Here is a 27,701-nt window from a genome sequence, read left to right as displayed (position 1 = left end):
GACAATGGACTCCTTTATCAAAAGGTGGAACGGCGTTAAAAGATACCTAGATGTCTAGCTAGTTGAAAAGGTTTTTAACTTAATTGAGTTTCAAAAGAACATTATGGAAAATGTCCCCGTGTAACCGATCCTGCTAAAGATGTAACTCCTTGTGTAAAATGCTTTTATTTATTTGTATTTACTTTACTATTATAAATGTATTTGTTATAATTATCTTATTTATTCCTTATTTTTACTTTATTTTATTTCATATTCTGTTTTACCATATTATTATTTGTCATTTGAATGGAAAAGTCCTATGTCTAATGAAGTATTTTAGAGGTTTGGTTTCATCAACAACATTTGATCACAACATACAGTACAGCAGTATTTTAGAGTAATCTGTGATTTTAGTTATTAATATCTTTGCAGTTTCTTCATCTTTAAATCAGAGACTCAGGTAATACCCGATTTTACCACAATGCTTATTATGGATCTTGCTGAAAGAGAAGAGCATTAGAGTCCTCAGTAGCTCGCCATCTGGACACCAGCTGGGGTCTGATCAGCCCCTCTGGGTCGCCTGGAGGAGGGTGGAGATGTTGAAAAACCCGAAACCCCCGATGATTCCAGAAACACCACTGAAGATGTGTTCTGATGCATCAGTAGATGTATGTTGAGAGTTTATAATAAGCTCTAACAGGCTGACAAAGCATTTATCAAATGAACAAATCTATTAAACGGACTAACAGTGAATGTTAATCAGTCAAATATTTTTTATCAAATCCTTGAAGGTATTAAAACGTTTCCTCTTTTTTTTATAATATCACATGTTGTACGATATCTGATATTATAGACTTTCTGGCTGTGGACTCTCAGAGACTGACTGTGAAGTCGTGGCCTCAGCTCTGACTGCAGTTCATACAGATCTGGGAGGGAGGGAGGGAGGGAGGGAGAGTGTTTGAGCTCCCACAGACTCACCCTGTGCTCCATGAGATGCTGGCAGTATGAATATAGAAAACTATAATATTAAATTAAATTGACATATGTTAAAAGTTGTTCCATTTCAAATTCAGTAAGTTAATGAAATGTGTCCTCTGTTTTTATACTGACACATGTTGTGATGTATGTGATATTATAGACTCTCTGACTGTGGACTCTCAGAGACTGACTGTGAAGTCGTGGCCTCAGCTCTGAAGTCTGACCCCTCCCATCTGAGAGATCTGGACCTGAGTGACAACGATCTGCAGGACTCAGGAGTGGAGCGTCTGAGTTCTGGACTGAAGAGTCCAAACTGCAGACTGGAGGCTCTCAGGTCAGTTCACTGACTGCAGTTCATACAGATCTGTTTGTGTTTATGATTTAGAACATTTCAATTATTTCATATTATTTCTGTTTTGCTAATGGTGGAATATCTAGCAGAATAACACACATTATAGAAGGTGAATGTGTGACGGAGAGTGTTGAGCTTCCACAGACTCTCCCTGTGCTCCATGAGTCAGTGAAGATGCTGTCAGGACTGAGGAGCTGTGAGGGAGAGGAATGAGTTCAGGTTAGGTCAAAGATCTGATGACAGAGAGAAACTGCTTCAGAGAGCTTGAGATCAGGTTATCTTGGGTTTGTATCTACGTCATTGCTGAAAATCACACATTGTTCAGCTCTGAACCGATCATTAAACTTTTAGTTATTTAAAGTAAGTAGGGCCGGGACTTTAACGCGTTAATTACGATTAATTAATTACACAAAAATTAACGCGTTAAAAAAATTAACGCATTTTAATCGCACTTATTTTTGCACAGCGGAACGTTTCTCACTGGATGAGTTTCAGGCGTACCGATTATACTGGAGCACCAACTAACGTTCATGACTTCAGCATGGGACTTCAAACAACAACAAACCACGGCGAACAATAGTCAAACATGAACGAACAAGCTGATGAGACCGCTTTGGTCGGCCCCGTGGATGGGACATTTTGTTTTAAAAAACGGACGGGTGGAAGCGTCGACAAGAGCACGGTGGTGTGCAAATTATGCAAAAAAGAATGTGCATATCACCGCAGCACATCAAGCCTAAAGTATCACCTAAATGCAAAGCATGTAGCAGCTAGCGTGGACGTTAGCCCGACTCCGAGTGCAAGGAACCACACCCTGACCCAACCCACACTCAACCAGATGACTGGTTTCAGGGCCAGGATGAGTAAGTCCACGTCTGAGAAAATAACCAACTCCCTAGCTCACTAATACAGGGCTCGACATTAAGGACTGCCCGATGGCCCGGGGCCATCTAGTATTTAGCTCGGGCAATGAAGCCTCACCTGCTGGTTGCCCGATCGGGCAATCTATTATGCCAGTATCATGCGGATCCAGTAATGAGTGACCCGACAGTAAAACTAAACATATCTACAGTATAACTAGTTTAGGTAGTTTGAGAGGTAATTAAAATAGCTACGTGTGATATTCTAACCTGAAGTGTGTGTTTTGTTCCGCTCACTGCTGCATGTGGTCATGCAGAGCTGCGTCTCGAGTCTCGACTCGTCAGCAGCAGCTGATCTCTCTCTCCCGTCAGATTAGACTTCACTCGCGTTTATGTCCATATCGATCAGATCCAGCTAGTTCTAGCTAATGATATGACTACCTGCTGATTAAAAGACAACTACACAATAAGTGTCGCTATGCAACTGGATGAGGCCACAAAGTATAGCGCAGCATTATGCATTTGTTTACATGCCCACCGGAACCCCGAGGCATTACCAACAGATCAACGCACAATCAACCCATACAGGACATCTCTTTCTCCACATGAAGTGTTAGACATTAGAGTTGACTATTCTTGTCTGTCACATACTCTTCTTGTCTGTCACATAAGTGGCGCAACTGAAGCGGTATTGCTCTAAAGGGAAATTATTTTGAACGAAGATATTTAGATTTGCCGGCTAACGGGAACTCTGACGTGTGCTTCGCGGATGCGCTCGCTCCTCTCGACTGCTGCTCGGGTCTGCTCGGTCAGCTTCCGGATGAGGAGGCATTCGTTCGACCAATTTACAGTAGTTAACATTACAAACATTTTTAACAGGGGCCATAATAGTGTAAATAATGTTTGTTTTGGCAGTTATAACTGAATGTAATGTTTTCTACTTTTTCCATCTGGGAAGGCATTTGCCTTCATCAGATGGAAAGTGTTTTGACCAACAACTTAAGTGTTTCTTATAGCTATGCAGGAAGCGGGCAAACACAAACAAGAACAAACAAACAAGTGAAATGAAGAATACAATTGAAATTGTACAATATAATATTGTGGTGGTTCATCTTATAATTCAGTCTAGAGAATGCACCAGACAGCATCTAAGACCTGCAAAAATTAAAAAATGTCTAGGGGGACGGAGGCCCCCCAAACCCTTCGTGCCATTTCGTCCGCATGCATTTTTCAGGGCAATCTCTATTGGGCTCAGGGCCATCTGTAAATTAGCTTAGATGGCCCTGTGCTTAAAAATGCGATTTTAAAAAATGCGATTAAAAATGCGATTAATTTCGATTAATTAATTACAAAGCCTCTAATTAATTAGATTAATTTTTTTAATCGAGTCCCGGCTCTAAAAGTAAGTTACATCATGTATTCTTTATTCAGACTGGTGACTCTCAGTTCTCCATCTGTAACTTCTGTGCTGAGGTTAATATGTGAGAGTTGTGTTGACTCTGAGCTGCAGACATCAGGCTGATCTCACTCTGATCCTCACTGAGCATCTTGATGCTAAAGTCTCATTTCTTCTTCTGTGGTTTAGTTCACTGACTGTGGCAGAGCGATGACGAGCGTTAGATTTAAGGAAACATTCTACACTGCGTAATTCACTCTGAACCTCTAACACCTGACATTCAATTTATATGTTTCATCATGTTTTAATTAAATGATATACAAAATACTTAAACACAATTGCACCCTAACAAATGTATTCACTATACAAACAGGAACATTGTTTTCTAAAGTTACATCATGTTTTCTTTGTTCAGTCTGAGGAGCTGCAGCTTGTCAGAGATCAGCTGTTCTGCTCTGGCCTCAGCTCTGAAGTCCAACCCCTCCCACCTGAGACAGCTGGACCTGAGTCACAACGCTCTGCAGGATTCAGGAGTGGAGCTGCTGGGAGATCTTCTGGAGAGTCCAGACTGCAGACTGGAGACTCTCAGGTCAGTTCTCCTTCTGTAACTTCTGTGCTGAGATGAATATGTGAGAGTTGTGTTGACTCTGAGCTGCAGACATCAGGCTGATCTCACTCTGATCCTCACTGAGCATCTTAATGCTAAAGTCTCATTTCTTCTTCTGTGGTTTAGTTCACTGACTGTGGCAGAGCGATGTTGAGCTTTAGATTAAAACATAACAAGAAAAATACAACACTGCATTTCACTCTGAACCTCTTATACATCTTATATTCTCTATCTATCGTTTCTTTTATTATCTTTTACTGTTTTTAAATGCCTTTGTCTGAATGTCTTTCATTTTTGTAAAGCACCTTGAATTGCCTGGTGCTGAAAGGTGCTATATAAATAAACTTGCCTTGCCGATCATGTTTTTGAATAAATTATATTAAAATACATAAATACAATCCCACCCTAACAAGGAATTCAGTATTTTCTGTTTCCAGAGGTGGAAGAAGTACTCAGATGATTTACTCAAGTAAAAGTAGCAATACTGCAGTGTACAAATACTCAGTTACATGTAAAAGTCCTGCATAAGTAAAAAGTTATAACATCCTTTCTCTGCCACTCTACCTGCTTTGGTGTCTCAACTGTAGGGACACCTGTTTGGTCAACATTATAAATCAAGTTTGGAGAGAATGTATCATGTGATCTCTTTCACAGCCCACATGCTGAACCCTTGTCTTGTTGTCCAGTTGTTTGGTACAGGAATGTTGTTTCTGTCTGTAATTCAAAGGCCAGTTCACAACATCTCTTTGGAGTAAGGCCGTGGAACTGGTCAGACAGTTATTAGTTCTAGTCTGCAAGCTCCTCCTCTGCTGTTGGCACTAAAGAGTTTCATTATGAAAACAGGAGTGATCCAGTTTCAATTGACGCCCATCAGCTCTGATCTGAGGCCACTCCCCCCCAGAAACAGTATTTCATTCTCAGTCCGAGCAATACTTTCTCAGTGTGCAAACTCGATTTAAGATAGGATAACTAATGCTAACTTCTAAAACTGTGTGAGTAACATTCTGTCTTTAGACTTCTCTGTTTCAGTGTGCTCTGTATAAATGTTCTGTAGTTTGATCTGATTGAAATTGTGATTTTAATCTCAAAACCGCTAAAGTATTTCCTGGCAGAAACTTATTTTTACAGAAACCTTAAAACTGAAATAACTGGTTGTTTGGGTTAACTTTGGTTTAAACATTTGTAGAATACTAAGGGCTTTATTGACTAGGGGTAACTGTATAGAGAACCGCAGTGACGCGTCCTAAAACCCGGAAGTAAGTTAGCATGTTTAGCACTTCCGGTTCCTTCGTCAAAAAGCAATGCATTTTCTCCATAGGGTTTTGGAAAATAGCTCGAAATAAGGTCTGTGGTTGACACAAATTTAAGAGATAAATCACGTTTTGTTCTAGGACATTAAATACATCAGCAGTGATTTTTGAAGAGTTTACGTGTCTGAAAAACGATGGTTGTTACCGAGTGGCTGAATAGGACTACAGAAATTGTCGAGGCCGTTGTACGTCATTACGCCGAACACGTAAACACTCCAGCTAACCTTTGTTTTCCCCCGTGTTCTGCTTGAAAGCAAGTACCTGCCTATCTTTAGATTAGATTAGATTACTTTATTGTCATTACAAAAATGCAAGCACAGTGTAACGAAATTTAAGGATGGTCTAACCAGATCGCAAAACAGTCAGTTACATACACATTTATCAGAAGTATATACCAAAAAAAATGATACAAAAATAAAGGTAAATAGATGGGAAATGTATAAATAGGAATAAATACACAGATAATAATAAATAAATACAGTGAATACAGAATTGCGCTTCAGCACAGCACACGACAACAACTAGGCAGTATGGGACAGCGTGGGGTTCTGTCAGCAGTCTGACTGCTGAAGGGAAGACGCTGTGCGTAGTCCTGTTGGTTCTACCCGGGAGGCTGCGGTAGCGTGTCCCAGAGCGGGCGCCACGTAGGGGGACAAACAGTGTGTGGTTGGGGTGGGAAGAGTCTCTGATGATGTTTCGTGCCCTTCGCAGGCACCGCTTTTCATAGACTGAGGCTATGGAGGTGAGGGGCATCTTGATGATGCGTTGTGCGATCTTCACCACCCTCTGCAGTGATTTCTTGTCCTTGACCGTGCAGTTACCGTACCACACTGATATGCAGGTGGAGAGGATGCTCTCGATGGTGCAACGGTAGAAGTTCATTAGCACCTGGGAGGATAGGCGGAGTGTTGCCAGTTTCCTCAGGAAGAAGATGCGCTTGTGAGCCTTCTTGACTAGGGCTGAGGTGTTGGTGGTCCAGGTCCTCCGAGATGTGGACTCCCAGGAACTTGAAGCTGGTGACCCGCTCAACCTCTTCTCCACTAAGATGGACTGGGGAGTGCGTGCCGTCTTTGTTCCTTCTGAAGTCCACAATGACCTCTTTCGTCTTCTTGGTGTTGAGAGCCAGGTTGTTGTTAGCGCACCACTCTGCCAGATGCTCAACCTCTTCCCTGTATGCCGTCTCGTCATTGTTGCTGACAAGCCCGACCACTGTAGTGTCGTCTGCAAACTTAACGATGGTGTTTGAGCCATGTACAGGTTTGCAGTCATGTGTGAAGAGGGAATATAGGAGGGGACTTAACACACAGCCCTGCGGGACACCAGTGCTAAGGATGAGATTCGAGGATGTGAGCTTGCCTATTCTAACATGCTGGGGTCTGTTTGTGAGAAAGTCCAGTATCCAGTTGCAGAGGGAGGGGTCGATGCCAAGGTCACTGAGCTTGGTAATCAGTTTTGAAGGAATGATGGTGTTGAATGCCGAGCTAAAGGCAATGAACAGGAACCGTACGTATGTGTTGCTCTGATCCAGATGGTAGAGGGCAGGGTGTAGTGCTGTGGAGATGGCGTCATCCGTACTCCTGTTCCGACGAAAGGCAAACTGGTAGGGGTCAAGTGTGGGTGGGAGGCATGATTTAAGCCGAGCCAGGACCAGCCTCTCGAAACACTTCATGATGGTCGATGTAAGTGCCACGGGTCGGTAGTCATTAAGGCTTGTTGGAGAGGCGTGCTTGGGAACGGGCACAATGGAGGTGTATTTGAAGCACGTGGGGACTTTTCCTTGGGCCAAGGACAGGTTAAAGATGTCAGTCAGGACCCTGGTCAGCTGCTCAGCACAAGAGCTGAGTACACATCCGGGGATGCCATCGGGGCCAGCGGCCTTACGTGTGTTTGTCCTGCTCAGTTCAGCATGCACATCTGTGGTGGAGAGTGTGAGGGGCAGATGGTCTGCAGGGAGAGTGGCCCTAGTGGCTACCTCATGATTGACCCTGTCAAAACGAGCATACAAATAATTAAGCTTATCTGGAAGAGAGGGGTCAGTGGACGGGGGGGAGGCCCGGGTGGGTTTGAAGTCTGTGATGGTCTGTAACCCCTGCCACATGCGTCGGGGGTCAGAGGTGTTAAAGTGCTCCTCAATCTTTAGCTTGTGGCAGCGCTTCGCCCTTTTGATGCCCCGTTTCAGCTCAGCCCTGGCTAGACGGTAGTCCTGCGCGTCTCCTGACCTGAAGGCGGTGTCACGTGACTTCAGCAGTTGGAGGACCTGCCCATCCATCCATGGCTTCTGATTAGGGAATATTTTGATCTGTTTGGTGGTGGTGGCATCACTGATGTAGGTGTTGATGCAATGCAAAACAGAAGAGGTGTATGCGTCAATGTCTACTTGGGAATCCATAGTGGTAGTTACAGCGAAGTTGTTCCAGTTGGTTATGTGAAGCTGATGCTGTAAATTGGACTCTGCTCCCTTTAGTATCTGTATATCTATATATCTGACCATTAGAATCTGTATTTTTTTTAACACCGTAGTTTTACAAATGATAGAATAATTAATTACCGGTGTTTTCCAAGTTTACTCGGCAGTTTGTTTCGTTAGCTAACGTTAGCTAAAGCTAGCGCTACTAGTTAGCTACGCAATGGTTTGTTGCTTTTCTCCGGGTTGCAGCCACAGGTCTTCGCATGAAACGCGCTCGTTCTTTCGTTTCCCGGCCAATGTTTTCCAAAGGAGAGTCTGGATTCGTGCCATGAGGTAAGCTGACGTTACATTTTTGTCCATGTCACGGTGAAATGTAAATGATGGGTGACTGTATCGCCGTTTTAGAGATGGCACTGCTGAAAAGACCGCAACATAAGTAAAGATAATGAATACATCCTATTAAAACCTGTGTGGCTTATATGATAAGTCTAATTAGTACAAGCAGCATAACGTTTCACCATGTGACTAAAGATTGTAGTCAGGGAAATCAGTTTGACATATTGAACTAATAACAAATCCCCTCTGGCTGGCAGAGAACTCTCTGCTCCATAGCTTCTCTTGGACGTAACATCACATGTACATTTTACATTTATATTCAATCTAATATTCCATCCCTCACATACTTTTGTATATATAATAACTTATATTTTGTTTTTATGCTACTGCAACACAAACATTTCCAAAATTGGGATCAATAAAGTAATATTATCTTAATTAAGAAATCTAACTATTATAATTAGTGTAGCAGCTGACACCTATTTTCAATATGGATTAATCTACCATTTATTTCTTTTAGTTCAATTTTGATCTATACAAATGTCAAAATAGTGAAAATGTTCACGAGACAAAGTGCAAGGTTATATCTTTAGATGTTTTGTTTTAGCCGATGTACTGAATATCTTAATGCTCTTATTTGTGACGGTGTGACTTCCATGAAACTAATATTGTATATCTTCCCAACAGACGAGCTGACAGGAAGCCCAATGCCTGTTCCCGCATCTGCAGCTGTCATGTCCTTTACAGAAGAGAAAAAGGCCTGTTTCCTTTAAAGCACAGAATGTAGAAGAGCATTCCTGCTGTCTGAGAGGGATAATTGATGGAATGGAGGAAGAAGCTGCGTGTCTAATGACTGAGGAGGAAGCAGGTCCATCAACACAGGTGGCTGCTAATGAAGATCCTCAACCACTATCTGAGAATGCCGAGGAGCAAGCAACCACGGTAGAAGGAAAAACTTCAATCTCAGCAAAGACACATAATGCAGCTAGAGATCCAGCTCGAGGAGTCCAAGGCAAAGCAGAGTTACTGCCGTGACAAGTATTCTGCCTCTCAGCCGAGTGAAAAGGTTCTTCGGATGGAGACAGGCTTGCTAGATAGAGACACATTCAGTGCTGTGTGTGAGTATGTTGCTCGTTTTGAGGGTTCCATTACATACCCAGAAGGTTGGTTCCCCAAAGCACTGAGTCTCGGAGACCACGTTTTCATGACCCTCATGAAACTGTGTCATAATTACACACACCTTCATCTGGCTGCACTCTTTCACTGCGGTGAAAGCACTGTAACATTTATAGAGGTTCTCCATAAATTACTTTTTAACCTCTTAAGCCCGAAGGTCCCCCCAGTGGACACCTCGCTCAGGAATTGCAGTTTTATTGCTTATAGATTATCAGAACATTTCAAAGGGGACACAGCCCCATTGGATATTAACCTATGGATTAACTACATCATCGTTTTTATCGTTTTAATGCCATTGAAGACCAGTTTAGAGCAGACAACGAGGAAGGTAAGCCTAGCGCATGTTAGTACCACTTGTTTTGATGTACGTTTTTGTTGATAACCTCGCGAGTTTGTATCTTTCAGTGTTGAGGTGGGCACCGTTAGATTCTGTGTCTTTACGATCATAAACAATGTGTTGGATGTGCAGCTAGGATAAGTAATAAGGGAGCGAGGAGTGATTTTCGGTGCAGTAATAGGTTAGCATTTTTCGCTCAGGGCTAATTCAGAGGCTCACTGTAAGAGGATAACAGAGTAGGCCTATGTTTTTTTTTTTTTTTTTTCACAACAGTTGTATTTGTATGGAATGGATACCTATAGGGATAATTCAAAGTAATAAAATGATTTTCACAGTGAAAAAGTTCAAATGGAACTGATGGTTCCCAAATTACCCAGAGGTGAGTTCGCTTGGACTTTATTTGTCTAAACCTCTCTAAAAAGGTCAAATTTAACTTGTTTTGCATCAATCTTGATACAGGGTACTTATTATATGTTATAGTTTGGATTCCTAAAGCTTTTAGTCTACCATCCCATCATTCAAGGGTGGTTTTCACTATAAGTAATGTTTTTTTTTAGGCGGACATTAGAATTTACATGTTTTTACTGTGTTCCATCTGAATTTACTTTAAAATAAAAACATCTATATTGATTCTGACACTTCTACATCCAACTCACAGATGTAAACTTGCTTTGAGAGAAAAGATTATTAATTTACCCCTTTTAGAAGTGAAGATATAGTCTTTGTTGTGTTAGTGGCATTTTCGAGCCTGAAACCTGAAAAACAGGCTCAGGGCTTAAGAGGTTAAGGACATAATGAGTACTGTTCCCAGCCGGGAGAAAAATAAAACCAGCTTGCCTTCTTCATGTCGGCACATCCAAAACTGCAGAATGATAGTGGATTGTACGGACATCAAAATTGCTATCCCCAAGCAAATGGATATCCAGAAAAGAGACCGACTCTGCTTACCGTGGCATGCACTCCTTCAAACTACTGCTGGGGGTAGCACCAAACGCTGTGATCACATACTGCAGCACACTATACCCAGCATCAACAAGTGACAAAGAGATAGTACGGGATTCTGGTGTTCTTCAGCATTTCAAACCTGGAGATCTGATATTGGCTGACAAGCGATTCTTAATCCAGAACATTCTTCCTGAAGGAGTCACTGTCAACATTCCCCCATTCCTCTGTCATGGCCAGCCGACACACAGCGAAGCACAGGCTACAAAGCTTATCGCACAAAATAGGATTCACGTCGAGAGAGCAAATGCTCGTTTGAAAGAATTTAGGATCCTAAAGTTCATTCCATCTCACCTGAGGCACTTCGCAGATAAACTGGTGCAGGTATGTTGCGCACTAGTGAACTTCCAACGTCCTCTCATAAAAGAGGTGGCAGAAAAATAGTGTCTTTTCACATGTAAACACATATGTTTCATACACATCTTTTCAACTCTGTAAGCCCCCCTCCCCCCTCTCAATCAACTTCCTCTTGACTGACTTTTCTGTTTATTTTATTTTACTATATTTATTTGTTTGCCTGTCCTTGTTTCTCTACCCTCCCTCATACTGTAAAGCGTCTTTGAGTTGTAGATAAGAGCTATATAAATAAAATGCATTCCTCTGATCTGAGGCCACTCCCCCCCAGAAACAGTGTTTAATTCTCAGTCTGAGCACTAGGGTAATTTCCTATTGCTGCCAATCAGTGGATTCATCTTCTTATTATAGACAAATGCATTTCCAAACATTTGGACTACCTATGTTGCAAATGTATTATCTTTTCAATTTACACACGGCATCTATTGCACGTCTGTCCGTCCTGGGAGAGGGATCCCTCCTCTGCTGCTCTCCCTGAGGTTTCTCCCATTTGAGGGTCTAAGGACAGAGGGTCTAAGGACAGAGGGTCTAAGGACAGAGGGTGTCGTATTGTCATACTGATATTCTGTACACATTGTGAAGACCACTGAGACAAATGTAACATTTGTGATATTGGGCTATATAAATAAACATTGATTGATTGACCAGCTGCAGAGAGTTAACTAATTAAAGGGGCGTGGCCCCACAGCTGTGACAACTCAGCAATCAGGACTGGTCTCCATTTTAGGCAGCACTCTCCTGGAGCTTCAGCTTCAGCATCAGACTGACAAAGACAATAGAGTCCTGCGGGAGGCAAAGAGGAGGCAAATCCTACTTTGAGCTAAGTATCGCTGGTGTTTGCTAAAACATGTGTATATAATATTGATGGCAAAATGAAGCTTTGAATGAAGCATCGAACCACTTGGACAATTGTGTCGGAAATAGGTTCATTTCTGGAAGCTTCAGTTACAGCGAGCTCTCCTGGCGAAGTGCAAGGCTGCATTGGGTTTAACGTATCTTTGCCTTGAAAAATATTCGATGCACACACACACTAAGACTGAATATCATGTTCTATTTGCAATTAAAGATTGATAATTGTGTGTATTGGGCTATTGAGAGGAGACTAGAGAGTGCTGGACATTTTTTTGGGAGGAGAGGGCCATTTATCAGTTATTAAAGTTGAAAAGCAAAGATTAAAATACATCCATTCCGGGCTTTGAACCAGCTGCGCGAGGACATCGCCGCATCCTGGCCGCCGACTCGACCCACTGGGCTTTCTATTCCTTGAAATATTGAACTGTTTTTATATTACTGATGACTGTCTTTTTGTTCACAACTTCTCCACATTTCGAAGTGTTTCCCGAGCCAGAACGACCTATCTTTCTTCCTGGCTTGCTCTATAATGATATCAAATGCAATACCAACATCAACTCAACAGCAACAACGCAAACTACAACAACAACCCACACATTGCGCATTGTTTAGAGCGGTCATAAAGTGTTGAAGCGCTAACATTTGAAACGGTTTCAACCTGTCACCTGTCAGAATCGAGACGAGGCAGTGCATTGAATCGCGTGAATGGACCGCGAACCAGTCAAGTGATTCATTACGGGAATGAAGCAGTTGCTGCTTCTGACGTCATATGTCACGTGATTTGAAGCAAGCTTCGAAGCACTGCTTCTATGGAATAGGAAGACCAGGGTTGAAGCTCCGTTCGAAGCTTCAGTGTCAAACTGCCATCACTAGTATATACTCCATTCCTGTTCATGTGTCCCCTAGCGTTAATTTCGTCAGCTATTTTTTTATTTAGTTTTAGTCTTAGTCCCGTGTTAAATTTCCTTTTTAGTTTTAGGTCGCATTCACACCAGCCTTGTATAGTCCGGTTGAATCGAACCCTGGTGCGTTTAGCCGCTTGGTGCGTTTCATTTGGGTCGGTGTGAACGCAGTCCGAGACCTCTGAAGTGAGCTAAACAACCGGACTCTGGTCCGCTAGAATAGGTGGTCTCGGAACGCTTGCTTGCAAACTCTGGAGTGGTTCATCGCTGGTGTGAACGCAGTCCGCACCAAAACATAGGAAGCGTAGTATTTACGTGTCACAAGAACGCGGATGTCTTGAAAGACTCTTTCGCTAAAGATTTTCTAAGACATCCGCGTTCTTGTGACACGTTGTTTAGTTAAAGAGTGAAGCAGAATTAAGTGTTGAACAGTGTCGTGTAAAGTAAAAATGCTTCGTAAACTACATCAAATTAAGAACACCTGTCTGGACTCTCTCTGTCCTCTCACATCTCGGCAGGCTCGTCAGTCCACTCCTGCTCCCTGGCTAAATGACGCACTGCGTGCTAATGGAACCGTCCTTCGGGCAGCAGAGCGGAAACGGTGGAAATCCAAACACCGTGACGACCTCCTAACCTATCAGGCTCTCCTCTCCTCTTTCTCTGCTTCCATCTCTCAGGCAAAAAGCACTTTCTTTCAAGATAAGATCCAATCTTCCTATTCCAATCCCCAAAAACTATTTTCCATCTTCTCCACCCTCTTGGACCCCCCCAAGGCCCCCCCCCCCCTCCCCCCTCTTGGACCCCCCCCAAAGCCCCTTCCCCCTCCTCCCTCCTGGACCCCCCCAAAGCCCCTCCCCCCTCCTCCCTTCTTCCAAGCGACTTTGTTAACCACTTTGAAAAAAAGGTTGATGATATTCGCTCTTCTTTTTCTGACTCACCCCTACTCACCGCTGGGTCACCAGACCCTCCTTCCACCCGCACACTGACCTCCTTCTCCCCTCTCTCGCCAAGTGAGGTTCTTACCCTCGTTACCTCTGCCCGCCCCACCACCTGTCCTCTGGACCCTATCCCCTAAAACCTCCTTCAGACTATGACTCCTGATATTCTACCGTTGCTAACCCATTTCATCAACACTTCTCTAACTTCTGGTCACTTTCCAAACAGCCTCAAGGAGGCGAGAGTAAACCCTCTCCTAAAGAAACCCACTCTCAACCCGTCTGATGTTATAAACTACAGGCCTGTCTCTCTCCTCCCGTTCCTGTCTAAAACACTTGAACGCGCTGTCTTTAAACAACTCTCCTGCTATCTCCATCAGAACAACCTTCTGGATCCGCACCAGTCTGGTTTCAAGGCAGGTCACTCCACAGAAACTGCCCTCCTTGCTGTCACTGAGGAACTGCACACGGCTAAAGCAGCCTCCCTCTCCTCTGTCCTCATCCTGTTGGACCTGTCTGCTGCATTCGACACGGTGAACCATCAGATCCTCCTTCGCACTCTCCAAGAACTTGGAGTCTCAGGCTCTGCACTTTCCCTCCTCACCTCATACCTCAAAGACCGCACCTACAGGGTAACTTGGAGAGGGTCCGAGTCCGACCCTTGTCAATTAACTACAGGGGTCCCTCAGGGCTCTGTTCTCGGTCCCCTCCTCTTCTCCCTGTACACAAACTCGCTCGGATCTGTCATTATCCCGCATGGTTTCTCATACCACTGCTACGCTGACGACACCCAATTAATTCTGTCCTTTCCCCGCTCAGAGACCCAGGTCGTCGCTCGCATCTCTGCTTGTCTAGCTGACATCTCTCAGTGGATGTCCGCTCATCACCTCAAGCTCAACCTGGACAAAACTGAACTGCTTTTCCTTCCGGGAAAAGATTGTCCCACTCTTGACCTGACTATCAACATCGGCACCTCTGTTGTTTCCCCGACTCAGACTGCAAGGACTCTGGGTGTGACCCTAGATAACAACCTGTCCTTCACTGCAAACATCGCTGCTGCAACCCGCTGCTGCAGATACACGCTCTACAACATCAGGAGGATGCGTCCCCAGCTGACCCAGAAAGCCACGCAGCTTCTGGTCCAGGCTCTCGTCACCTCACGCCGAGACTACTGCAACTCCCTCCTGGCTGGTCTACCTGCATGTGCCATCCGACCTCTGCAGCTCATCCAGAATGCAGCGGCTCGTCTGGTCTTCAACCTTCCTAAATGTTCCCACACCACGCCGCTCCTCCGCTCCCTCCACTGGCTTCCGGTAACTGCTAGAATCCACTTCAAGACACTGGTACCTGCGTACCATGCTGCGAATGGATCTGGCCCTTCCTCCATCCAGGACATGGTTAAACCGTACACCCCAGCACGTGCACTCCGCTCTGCATCAGCCAAACGGCTCGCTGCACCCTCGCTGCGAGGGGGACCCAAGTTCCCATCAGCAGAAACACGTGGGTTTGCTATCCTGGCTCCAAAATGGTGGAATCAATCAATGTTTCAGTATGACAATACGACACCCTCTGTCCTTAGACCCTCTGTCCTTAGACCCTCACATCGTACAAGGAAAAAACTTCTGAAGAAAACCCACAGTTTAAAGGGAACATGGGAGAAACCTCAGGGAGAGCAACAGAGGAGGGATCCCTCTCCCAGGACGGACAGACGTGCAATAGATGCCGTGTGTAAATTGAAAAGATAATACATTTGCAACATAGGTAGTCCAAATGGACTGAGCTCCCCATTGACATCAGGACAGCAGAAAGCTTACACACCTTCCGGCGCAGACTGAAAACTCATCTCTTTCGACACTTCGAGCAATACAATTACTAACAAAGCACTTATATACTAATAAAGGACTGGCTTATCTAAAGCCAGTTGAGTAGCACTTGAAATGGTTTGGCTCTATGAAACCTGATGTACTTATATGATTCTGTTTTCTTCAAGTTTGTGTCTTCTTGGTCGAACGCACTTATTGTAAGTCGCTTTGGATAAAAGCGTCAGCTAAATGCAATGTAATGTATTTCTGTTCCACTGTACCCTACTATTTCCACTTCCTGTCCTCCCTCCTTTTTAAGTATCGACTCAGGGTTGACCTGTCAATATTTCTGTCTTTTGCCACTGCACTGATGGATTCTCCAGGATTGCCATGAGTGGCCGCTCTCTCCATCTCCTCACTCTTTCTCTTGGACTTTCTTGGCATGATGGGTTTGATACAATGTTTTAAAACATAAAAAACACATCAGTACTGTAAAACTACATTTAAATACAAGGTTACCTGACATGTTGAAATGTTACTGTCAAAAGTAAAAAACATGGTTTATTGTGTAAACCACTTTACCACTTACCATGTGCTTCTCTCCATCACAGTGATATAGAAATGGTTGTTAATTTATGGTCACATGACAACACATGTGCACAGTTGCCTGGATACAGGGGGTGGGTCAATGGCTCATTTTACCCCACTCTCCCCTGCTGGGTAGCTTTACTTTTATCATGTATAATAATGTGTGTCGATTTATATTTTTTATTAATTAACCAAATCTGCAAAGTAACTGGTAACTAAATATATAACATAAGTTTAGGGAGCGACTAGTAGAACATTTGCCTACAAAATGTAGTGGAGTAAAATGATAAAGTAGCATTGTCGGAGCAAAAATGCTTGTTTTGCCATTGCTTATTATTTCTATTATTATCTTTATTTGTTTACACCATGTTTAATTCTTATTGGTTATCACTGGCAACTGTCCCATGGGTGTCGTTTATTGCCATTAGGTCACCTGTTGGATGCTGGTTTTATGTATGACTAAGAGGACAGGCTGAATATCTCCACTTTCTGTTGACTGAGGTCCGGACTTGTATATTATTTATTTTGTTTCGTTATGAAACATTGTCAAATCTAACTACAGTACGGACTCTTGTATGGAACGCGCCACAGCGAAGAGCAAAGTTTAAGCCTCTCAGCGGCATAACTCATAGGGAGTTTTGCTGCTACTAGCATAATGTTAAAATACTGAAGTAAGGTACAGGTACATACATCTTTTACTAATAAACACTACTTGAGTAAATGTCCTTTGTATATTTAACCACTAGCTTTTATGAAGCTACATGATGCTGATACTGACTGACTAGTTTACACTGAAGATGCTGTGATTTGATGACTCACTATTCCTAAAATAATAATCTGGATGTTTTTCTTCACATTTCTTTCAAAGTCATCCTGACATATTTGTGATCTTTGTAAACATTGTGATCTTGAGTTGAATCAGTTTCTGTGTTTGTGTGTGTCTGGCTGCACATCAAGAGTCTGTGTAGATGGAGCAGAGGCTCAGATGTGAAGTCTCCACTTTGTACTGAAGTACGTTCACGTTGTCTTTAATATGAATGAGAGCTCTTTCCCTCTTTCTGGATCTCACAGTTTTTAACCTGTTGGAGTTTCCACTTTCTAAACTTCTTCAGCTCTGATCAGATGATTAAACCTGGAGTTATTTCAAACAGGAACTTTGTTTTCTAAAGTTACATCATGTTTTCTTTATTCAGACTGAGGAGCTGCAGGTTGTCAGAGATCAGCTGTTCTGCTCTGGCCTCAGCTCTGAAGTCCAACCCCTCCCACCTGAGAGAGCTGGACCTGAGTTACAACGCTCTGCAGGATTCAGGAGTGGAGCTGCTGAGTTCTGGACTGGAGAGTCCAGACTGCAGGTCAGTTCACTGACTCTCTGTTACTGCTGGAAATCTCATGTGTTTCATTAGTTATTGAACCTGTTACTTGTACATGAATACTACATCAATACAATTCTATACAGTATGTCGTTTATTTTAATTTGTCTTACTTTAATAATCGTATTACACTCAGTCTGCAGTCATAAAGGTGGACTGTTCCTTTAAGGAAATACAGTAGTGATCCACTTTTGGTTTGTTAAGCAAAATGTACATTTTCAATCTTTAGAATAACGACGGTAATCAGAATGTATATTATTTTTGAATTGATAAAGTTTACTTTCTGAAGTATAAATGTTTTTCTTGCTTCCCATTGATTTCAATGTGTTTTCACAGATAATAAACAGAAGGCTGATATTATGATGATCAGAATGACAGTCACTGTAATTCAGGGAAAGCTCATTGATTAGAACACAGTAATGTTGAGCTACACATATAAACCTGAACATCTGATTGGATTATAAACAGATTTTTTATCCTCATCATGTTTCTTTATTCAGACTGAGGAGCTGCAGGTTGTCAGAGATCAGCTGTTCTGCTCTGGCCTCAGCTCTGAAGTCCAACCCCTCCCACCTGAGACATCTGAACCTGAGAGGAAACGCTCTGCAGGATTCAGGAGTGGAGCTGCTGAGAGATCTTCTGGGGAGTCCAGACTGCAGACTGGAGACTCTCAGGTCAGTTCACTGACTCTCTGTTACTGCTGGAGATCTCATGTGTTTCATTAACAGTTTAAACTAATGCTTATACATTTATTTAGTATATGTCATTTTGTTCATATTTTTCTTTTTCTTGTACTACATTTAGTCTGCAGTCATAAAAGTTGACTGTTCCTTAAGGAAACATTTTAAATATCCACTTTTAGTTGTTAATGTAAATGTAGTTTTTCAATCTTTAGTAAATGGTCACGTCTGAATAAAGAAGGCAATCTGAAACTAATATTAGTTTTACATTGATAAAGTTTACTTTCTGAAGTATAAATGTTTTTCTTGCTTCCCATTGATTTCAATGTGTTTTCACAGATAATAAACGGCAGGCATTCAGTTATTGGATTGGATTATAAACTGATGTGTATCCTCATCATGTTTACTTTATTCAGACTGAGTGGGCTGCAGGTTGTCAGAGATCAGCTGTTCTGCTCTGGCCTCAGCTCTGAAGTCCAACCCCTCCCACCTGAGAGAGCTGGACCTGAGTTACAACGCTCTGCAGGATTCAGCAGTGGAGCTGCTGAGTTCTGGACTGGAGAGTCCAGACTGCAGACTGGAGACCCTCAGGTCAGTTCACTGACTCTCTGTTACTGCTGGAATCTCATGTGTTTCATTAGTTATTGAACCTGTTACTTGTACATGAATACTACATCCAATACAATTCTATACAGTATGTCGTTTATTTTTAATTTGTCTTACTTTAATAATCGTATTTACACTCAGTCTGCAGTCATAAAGGTTGGACTGTTCCTTTAAGGAAATACAGTAGTGATCCACTTTTGGTTGTTAAGCAAATGTACATTTTCAATCTTTAGAATAACGACGGTAATCAGAATGTATATTATTTTTGAATTGATAAAGTTTACTTTCTGAAGTATAATGTTTTCTTGCTTCCCATTGATTCATGTGTTTCACAGATAAATAAACAGAAGGCTGATATTATGATGATCAGAATGGACAGTCACTGTAATTCAGGGAAGCTCATTGATTAGAACACAGTAATTGTTGAGCTACACATATTAAACCTGAACATCTGATTGGATTATAAACAGATTTTTTTTATCCTCATCATGTTTTCTTTTATTCAGACTGAGGAGCTGCAGGTTGTCAGAGATCAGCTGTTCTGCTCTGGCCTCAGCTCTGAAGTCCAACCCCTCCCACCTGAGACATCTGGGACCTGAGAGGAAACGCTCTGCAGGATTCAGGAGTGGAGCTGCTGAGAGATCTTCTGGGGAGTCCAGACTGCAGACTGGAGACTCTCAGGTCAGTTCACTGACTCTCTGTTACTGCTGGAGATCTCATGTGTTTCATTAACAGTTTAAACTAATGCTTATACATTTATTTAGTATATGTCATTTTGTTCATATTTTTCTTTTTCTTGTACTACATTTAGTCTGCAGTCATAAAAGTTGACTGTTCCTTAAGGAAACATTTTAAATATCCACTTTTAGTTGTTAATGTAAATGTAGTTTTTCAATTTAGTAAATGGTCACGTCTGAAGACAACGAGGAAGGTAAGCCTAGCGCATGTTAGTACCACTTGTTTTGATGTACGTTTTGTTGATAACCTCGCGAGTTTGTATCTTTCAGTGTTGAGGTGGGCACCGTTAGATTCTGTGTCTTTACGATCATAAACAATGTGTTGGATGTGCAGCTAGGATAAGTAATAAGGGAGCGAGGAGTGATTTTCGGTGCAGTAATAGGTTAGCATTTTTCGCTCAGGGCTAATTCAGAGGCTCACTGTAAGAGGATAACAGAGTAGGCCTATGTTTTTTTTTTTTTTTTTCACAACAGTTGTATTTGTATGGAATGGATACCTATAGGGATAATTCAAAGTAATAAAATGATTTTCACAGTGAAAAAGTTCAAATGGAACTGATGGTTCCCAAATTACCCAGAGGTGAGTTCGCTTGGACTTTATTTGTCTAAACCCTCTAAAAAGGTCAAATTTAACTGTTTGCATCAATCTTGATACAGGGTACTTATATGTTATAGTTTGGATTCCTAAAGCTTTAGTCTACCATCCCATCATTCAAGGGTGGTTTTCACTATAAGTAATGTTTTTTTTTAGGCGGACATTAGAATTTACATGTTTTTACTGTGTTCCATCTGAATTTACTTTAAAATAAAAACATCTATATTGATTCTGACACTTCTACATCCAACTCACAGATGTAAACTTGCTTTGAGAGAAAAGATTATTAATTTACCCCTTTTAGAAGTGAAGATATAGTCTTTGTTGTGTTAGTGGCATTTTCGAGCCTGAAACCTGAAAAACAGGCTCAGGGCTTAAGAGGTTAAGGACATAATGAGTACTGTTCCCAGCCGGGAGAAAAATAAAACCAGCTTGCCTTCTTCATGTCGGCACATCCAAAACTACAGAATGATAGTGGATTGTACGGACATCAAAATTGCTATCCCCAAGCAAATGGATATCCAGAAAAGAGACCGACTCTGCTTACCGTGGCATGCACTCCTTCAAACTACTGCTGGGGGTAGCACCAAACGCTGTGATCACATACTGCAGCACACTATACCCAGCATCAACAAGTGACAAAGAGATAGTACGGGATTCTGGTGTTCTTCAGCATTTCAAACCTGGAGATCTGATATTGGCTGACAAGCGATTCTTAATCCAGAACATTCTTCCTGAAGGAGTCACTGTCAACATTCCCCCATTCCTCTGTCATGGCCAGCCGACACACAGCGAAGCACAGGCTACAAAGCTTATCGCACAAAATAGGATTCACGTCGAGAGAGCAAATGCTCGTTTGAAAGAATTTAGGATCCTAAAGTTCATTCCATCTCACCTGAGGCACTTCGCAGATAAACTGGTGCAGGTATGTTGCGCACTAGTGAACTTCCAACGTCCTCTCATAAAAGAGGTGGCAGAAAAATAGTGTCTTTTCACATGTAAACACATATGTTTCATACACATCTTTTCAACTCTGTAAGCCCCCCTCCCCCCTCTCAATCAACTTCCTCTTGACTGACTTTTCTGTTTATTTTATTTTACTATATTTATTTGTTTGCCTGTCCTTGTTTCTCTACCCTCCCTCATACTGTAAAGCGTCTTTGAGTTGTAGATAAGAGCTATATAAATAAAATCATTCCTCTGATCTGAGGCCACTCCCCCCCAGAAACAGTGTTTAATTCTCAGTCTGAGCACTAGGGTAATTTCCTATTGCTGCCAATCAGTGGATTCATCTTCTTATTATAGACAAATGCATTTCCAAACATTTGGACTACCTATGTTGCAAATGTATTATCTTTTCAATTTACACACGGCATCTATTGCACGTCTGTCCGTCCTGGGAGAGGGATCCCTCCTCTGCTGCTCTCCCTGTGAGGGTCTAAGGACAGAGGGTCTAAGGACAGAGGGTCTAAGGACAGAGGGTGTCGTATTGTCATACTGGATTCTGTACACATTGTGAAGACCACTGAGACAATGTAACATTTGTGATATTGGGCATATAAATAAAACATTGATTGATTGACCAGCTGAGAGAGTTAACTAATTAAAGGGGCGTGGCCCCACAGCTGTGACACAACTCAGCAATCAGGACTGGTCTCCATTTTAGGCAGCACTCTCCTGGAGCTAGCTTCAGCTTCAGCATCAGACTGACAAAGACAATAGAGTCCTGCGGGAGGCAAAGAGGAGGCAAATCCTACTTTGAGCTAAGTATCGCTGGTGTTTGCTAAAACATGGTATATAATATGATGGCAAAATGAAGCTTTGAATGAAGCATCGAACCACTTGGACAATTGTGTCGGAAAATAGGTTCATTTCTGGAAGCTTTGCAGTTTACAGCGAGCTCCTCCTGGCGAAGTGCAAGGCTGCATTGGGTTTAACGTATCTTTGCCTTGAAAAATATTCGATGCACACACACACTAAGACTGAATATCATGTTCTATTTGCAATTAAAGATTGATAATTGTGTGTATTGGGCTATTGAGAGGAGACTAGAGAGTGCTGGACATTTTTTTTGGGAGGAGAGGGCCATTTATCAGTTATTAAAGTTGAAAAGCAATGATTAAAATACATCCATTCCGGGCTTTGAACCAGCTGCGCGAGGACATCGCCGCATCCTGGCCGCCGACTCGACCCACTGGGCTTTCTATTCCTTGAAATATTGAACTGTTTTTATATTACTGATGACTGTCTTTTTGTTCACAACTTCTCCACCATTTCGAAGTGTTTCCCGAGCCAGAACGACCTATCTTTCTTCCTGGCTTGCTCTATAATGATATCAAATGCAATACCAACATCAACTCAACAGCAACAACGCAAACTACAACAACAACCCACACATTGCGCATTGTTTAGAGCGGTCATAAAGTGTTGAAGCGCTAACATTTGAAACGGTTTCAACCTGTCACCTGTCAGAATCGAGACGAGGCAGTGCATTGAATCGCGTGAATGGGACCGCGAACCAGTCAAGTGATTCATTACGGGAATGAAGCAGTTGCTGCTTCTGACGTCATATGTCACGTGATTTGAAGCAAGCTTCGAAGCACTGCTTCTATGGAATAGGAAGACCAGGGTTGAAGCTCCGTTCGAAGCTTCAGTGTCAAACTGCCATCACTAGTATATACTCCATTCCTGTTCATGTGTCCCCTAGCGTTAATTTCGTCAGCTATTTTTTTATTTAGTTTTAGTCTTAGTCCCGTGTTAAATTTCCTTTTTAGTTTTAGGTCGCATTCACACCAGCCTTGGATAGTCCGGTTGAATCGAACCCTGGTGCGTTTAGCCGCTTGGTGCGTTTCATTTGGGTCGGTGTGAACGCAGTCCGAGACCTCTGAAGTGAACTAAACAACCGGACTCTGGTCCGCTAGAATAGGTGGTCTCGGAACGCTTGCTTGCAAACTCTGGAGTGGTTCATCGCTGGTGTGAACGCAGTCCGCACCAAAACATAGGAAGCGTAGTATTTACGTGTCACAAGAACGCGGATGTCTTGAAAGACTCTTTCGCTAAAGATTTTCTAAGACATCCGCGTTCTTGTGACACGTTGTTTAGTTAAAGAGTGAAGCAGAATTAAGTGTTGAACAGTGTCGTGTAAAGTAAAAATGCTTCGTAAACTACATCAAATTAAGAACACCTGTCTGGACTCTCTCTGTCCTCTCACATCTCGGCAGGCTCGTCAGTCCACTCCTGCTCCCTGGCTAAATGACGCACTGCGTGCTAATAGAACCGTCCTTCGGGCAGCAGAGCGGAAACGGTGGAAATCCAAACACCGTGACGACCTCCTAACCTATCAGGCTCTCCTCTCCTCTTTCTCTGCTTCCATCTCTCAGGCAAAAAGCACTTTCTTTCAAGATAAGATCCAATCTTCCTATTCCAATCCCCAAAAACTATTTTCCATCTTCTCCACCCTCTTGGACCCCCCCAAGGCCCCTCCCCCCTCCCCCCTCTTGGACCCCCCCAAAGCCCCTTCCCCCTCCTCCCTCCTGGACCCCCCCCAAAGCCCCTCCCCCCTCCTCCCTTCTTCCAAGCGACTTTGTTAACCACTTTGAAAAAAAGGTTGATGATATTCGCTCTTCTTTTCTGACTCACCCCTACTCACCGCTGGGTCACCAGACCCTCCTTCCACCCCGCACACTGACCTCCTTCTCCCCTCTCTCGCCAAGTGAGGTTCTTACCCTCATTACCTCTGCCCGCCCCACCACCTGTCCTCTGGACCCTATCCCCTAAAACCTCCTTCAGACTATGACTCCTGATATTCTACCGTTGCTAACCCATTTCATCAACACTTCTCTAACTTCTGGTCACTTTCCAAACAGCCTCAAGGAGGCGAGAGTAAACCCTCTCCTGAAGAAACCCACTCTCAACCCGTCTGATGTTATAAACTACAGGCCTGTCTCTCTCCTCCCGTTCCTGTCTAAAACACTTGAACGCGCTGTCTTTAAACAACTCTCCTGTTATCTCCATCAGAACAACCTTCTGGATCCGCACCAGTCTGGTTTCAAGGCAGGTCACTCCACAGAAACTGCCCTCCTTGCTGTCTCTGAGGAACGGCACACGGCTAAAGCAGCCTCCCTCTCCTCTGTCCTCATCCTGTTGGACCTGTCTGCTGCATTCGACACGGTGAACCATCAGATCCTCCTTCGCACTCTCCAAGAACTTGGAGTCTCAGGCTCTGCACTTTCCCTCCTCACCTCATACCTCAAAGACCGCACCTACAGGGTAACTTGGAGAGGGTCCGAGTCCGACCCTTGTCAATTAACTACAGGGGTCCCTCAGGGCTCTGTTCTCGGTCCCCTCCTCTTCTCCCTGTACACAAACTCGCTCGGATCTGTCATTATCCCGCATGGTTTCTCATACCACTGCTACGCTGACGACACCCAATTGATTCTGTCCTTTCCCCGCTCAGAGACCCAGGTCGTCGCTCGCATCTCTGCTTGTCTAGCTGACATCTCTCAGTGGATGTCTGCTCATCACCTCAAGCTCAACCTGGACAAAACTGAACTGCTTTTCCTTCCGGGAACAGATTGTCCCACTCTTGACCTGACTATCAACATCGGCACCTCTGTTGTTTCCCCGACTCAGACTGCAAGGACTCTGGGTGTGACCCTAGATAACAACCTGTCCTTCACTGCAAACATCGCTGCTGCAACCCGCTGCTGCAGATACACGCTCTACAGCATCAGGAGGATGCGTCCCCAGCTGACCCAGAAAGCGACGCAGGTTCTGGTCCAGGCTCTCGTCACCTCACGCCTAGACTACTGCAACTCCCTCCTGGCTGGTCTACCTGCATGTGCCATCCGACCTCTGCAGCTCATCCAGAATGCAGCAGCTCGTCTGGTCTTCAACCTTCCTAAATGTTCCCACACCACGCCGCTCCTCCGCTCCCTCCACTGGCTTCCGGTAACTGCTAGAATCCACTTCAAGACACTGGTACCTGCGTACCATGCTGCGAATGGATCTGGCCCTTCCTACATCCAGGACATGGTTAAACCGTACACCCCAGCACGTGCTCTACGCTCTGCATCAGCCAAACGGCTCGCTGCACCCTCGCTGCGAGGGGGACCCAAGTTCCCATCAGCAGAAACACGTGGGTTTGCTATCCTGGCTCCAAAATGGTGGAATCAATCAATGTTTCAGTATGACAATACGACACCCTCTGTCCTTAGACCCTCTGTCCTTAGACCCTCACATCGTACAAGGAAAAACTTCTGAAGAAAACCCACAGTTTAAAGGGAACATGGGAGAAACCTCAGGGAGAGCAACAGAGGAGGGATCCCTCTCCCAGGACGGACAGACGTGCAATAGATGCCGTGTGTAAATTGAAAAGATAATACATTTGCAACATAGGTAGTCCAAATGGACTGAGCTCCCCATTGACATCAGGACAGCAGAAAGCTTACACACCTTCCGGCGCAGACTGAAAACTCATCTCTTTCGACACTTCGAGCGATAGAACTATTAACAAAGCACTTATATACTAATAAAGGACTGGCTTATCTAAAGCCAGTTGAGTAGCACTTGAAATGGTTTGGCTCTATGAAACCTGATGTACTTATATGATTCTGTTTTCTTCAAGTTTGTGTCTTCTTGGTCGAACGCACTTATTGTAAGTCGCTTTGGATAAAAGCGTCAGCTAAATGCAATGTAATGTATTTCTGTTCCACTGTACCCTACTATTTCCACTTCCTGTCCTCCCTCCTTTTTAAGTATCGACTCAGGGTTGACCTGTCAATATTTCTGTCTTTTGCCACTGCACTGATGGATTCTCCAGGATTGCCATGAGTGGCCGCTCTCTCCATCTCCTCACTCTTTCTCTTGGACTTTCTTGGCATGATGGGTTTGATACAATGTTTTAAAACATAAAAAACACATCAGTACTGTAAAACTACATTTAAATACAAGGTTACCTGACATGTTGAAATGTTACTGTCAAAAGTAAAAAACATGGTTTATTGTGTAAACCACTTTACCACTTTACCATGTGCTTCTCTCCATCACAGTGATATAGAAATGGTGTTAATTTATGGTCACATGACAACACATGTGCACAGTTGCCTGGATACAGGGGGTGGGTCAATGGCTCATTTTACCCCACTCTCCCCTGCTGGGTAGCTTTACTTTTATCATGTATAATAATGTGTGTCGATTTATATTTTTTATTAATTAACCAAATCTGCAAAGTAACTGGTAACTAAATATATAACATAAGTTTAGGGAGCGACTAGTAGAACATTTGCCTACAAAATGTAGTGGAGTAAAATGATAAAGTAGCATTGTCGGAGCAAAAATGCTTGTTTTGCCATTGCTTATTATTTCTATTATTATCTTTATTTGTTTACACCATGTTTAATTCTTATTGGTTATCACTGGCAACTGTCCCATGGGTGTCGTTTATTGCCATTAGGTCACCTGTTGGATGCTGGTTTTATGTATGACTAAGAGGACAGGCTGAATATCTCCACTTTCTGTTGACTGAGGTCCGGACTTGTATATTATTTATTTTGTTTCGTTATGAAACATTGTCAAATCTAACTACAGTACGGACTCTTGTATGGAACGCGCCACAGCGAAGAGCAAAGTTTAAGCCTCTCAGCGGCATAACTCATAGGGAGTTTTGCTGCTACTAGCATAATGTTAAAATACTGAAGTAAGGTACAGGTACATACATCTTTTACTAATAAACACTACTTGAGTAAATGTCCTTTGTATATTTAACCACTAGCTTTTATGAAGCTACATGATGCTGATACTGACTGACTAGTTTACACTGAAGATGCTGTGATTTGATGACTCACTATTCCTAAAATAATAATCTGGATGTTTTTCTTCACATTTCTTTCAAAGTCATCCTGACATATTTGTGATCTTTGTAAACATTGTGATCTTGAGTTGAATCAGTTTCTGTGTTTGTGTGTGTCTGGCTGCACATCAAGAGTCTGTGTAGATGGAGCAGAGGCTCAGATGTGAAGTCTCCACTTTGTACTGAAGTACGTTCACGTTGTCTTTAATATGAATGAGAGCTCTTTCCCTCTTTCTGGATCTCACAGTTTTTAACCTGTTGGAGTTTCCACTTTCTAAACTTCTTCAGCTCTGATCAGATGATTAAACCTGGAGTTATTTCAAACAGGAACTTTGTTTTCTAAAGTTACATCATGTTTTCTTTATTCAGACTGAGGAGCTGCAGGTTGTCAGAGATCAGCTGTTCTGCTCTGGCCTCAGCTCTGAAGTCCAACCCCTCCCACCTGAGAGAGCTGGACCTGAGTTACAACGCTCTGCAGGATTCAGGAGTGGAGCTGCTGAGTTCTGGACTGGAGAGTCCAGACTGCAGGTCAGTTCACTGACTCTCTGTTACTGCTGGAAATCTCATGTGTTTCATTAGTTATTGAACCTGTTACTTGTACATGAATACTACATCAATACAATTCTATACAGTATGTCGTTTATTTTAATTTGTCTTACTTTAATAATCGTATTACACTCAGTCTGCAGT

At 43.1% G+C, this 27,701-nt stretch overlaps 1 protein-coding gene across 1 annotated transcript in view; it reads left to right on the top strand.

The window, feature by feature from the left end:
* The window catches only part of LOC117442937 (NLR family CARD domain-containing protein 3-like), a 73,155-nt gene that overhangs the window by 22,313 nt on the left and 23,141 nt on the right, over nt 1-27,701 (top strand). The window contains 8 exon segments of the mRNA XM_034078899.2: nt 1,118-1,291; nt 3,981-4,154; nt 17,367-17,525; nt 18,203-18,226; nt 18,650-18,814; nt 19,336-19,420; nt 19,422-19,510; nt 27,381-27,539. Of these exon segments, the coding sequence (XP_033934790.1) occupies nt 1,118-1,291; nt 3,981-4,154; nt 17,367-17,525; nt 18,203-18,226; nt 18,650-18,814; nt 19,336-19,420; nt 19,422-19,510; nt 27,381-27,539 (1,029 nt within the window).

The sequence above is a fragment of the Pseudochaenichthys georgianus genome, unplaced genomic scaffold (genome assembly GCF_902827115.2).
Source record: "Pseudochaenichthys georgianus unplaced genomic scaffold, fPseGeo1.2 scaffold_507_arrow_ctg1, whole genome shotgun sequence".
Taxonomy (NCBI): Eukaryota; Metazoa; Chordata; class Actinopteri; order Perciformes; family Channichthyidae; genus Pseudochaenichthys; species Pseudochaenichthys georgianus.
This window is presented reverse-complemented; position numbering and strand designations above follow the sequence as displayed.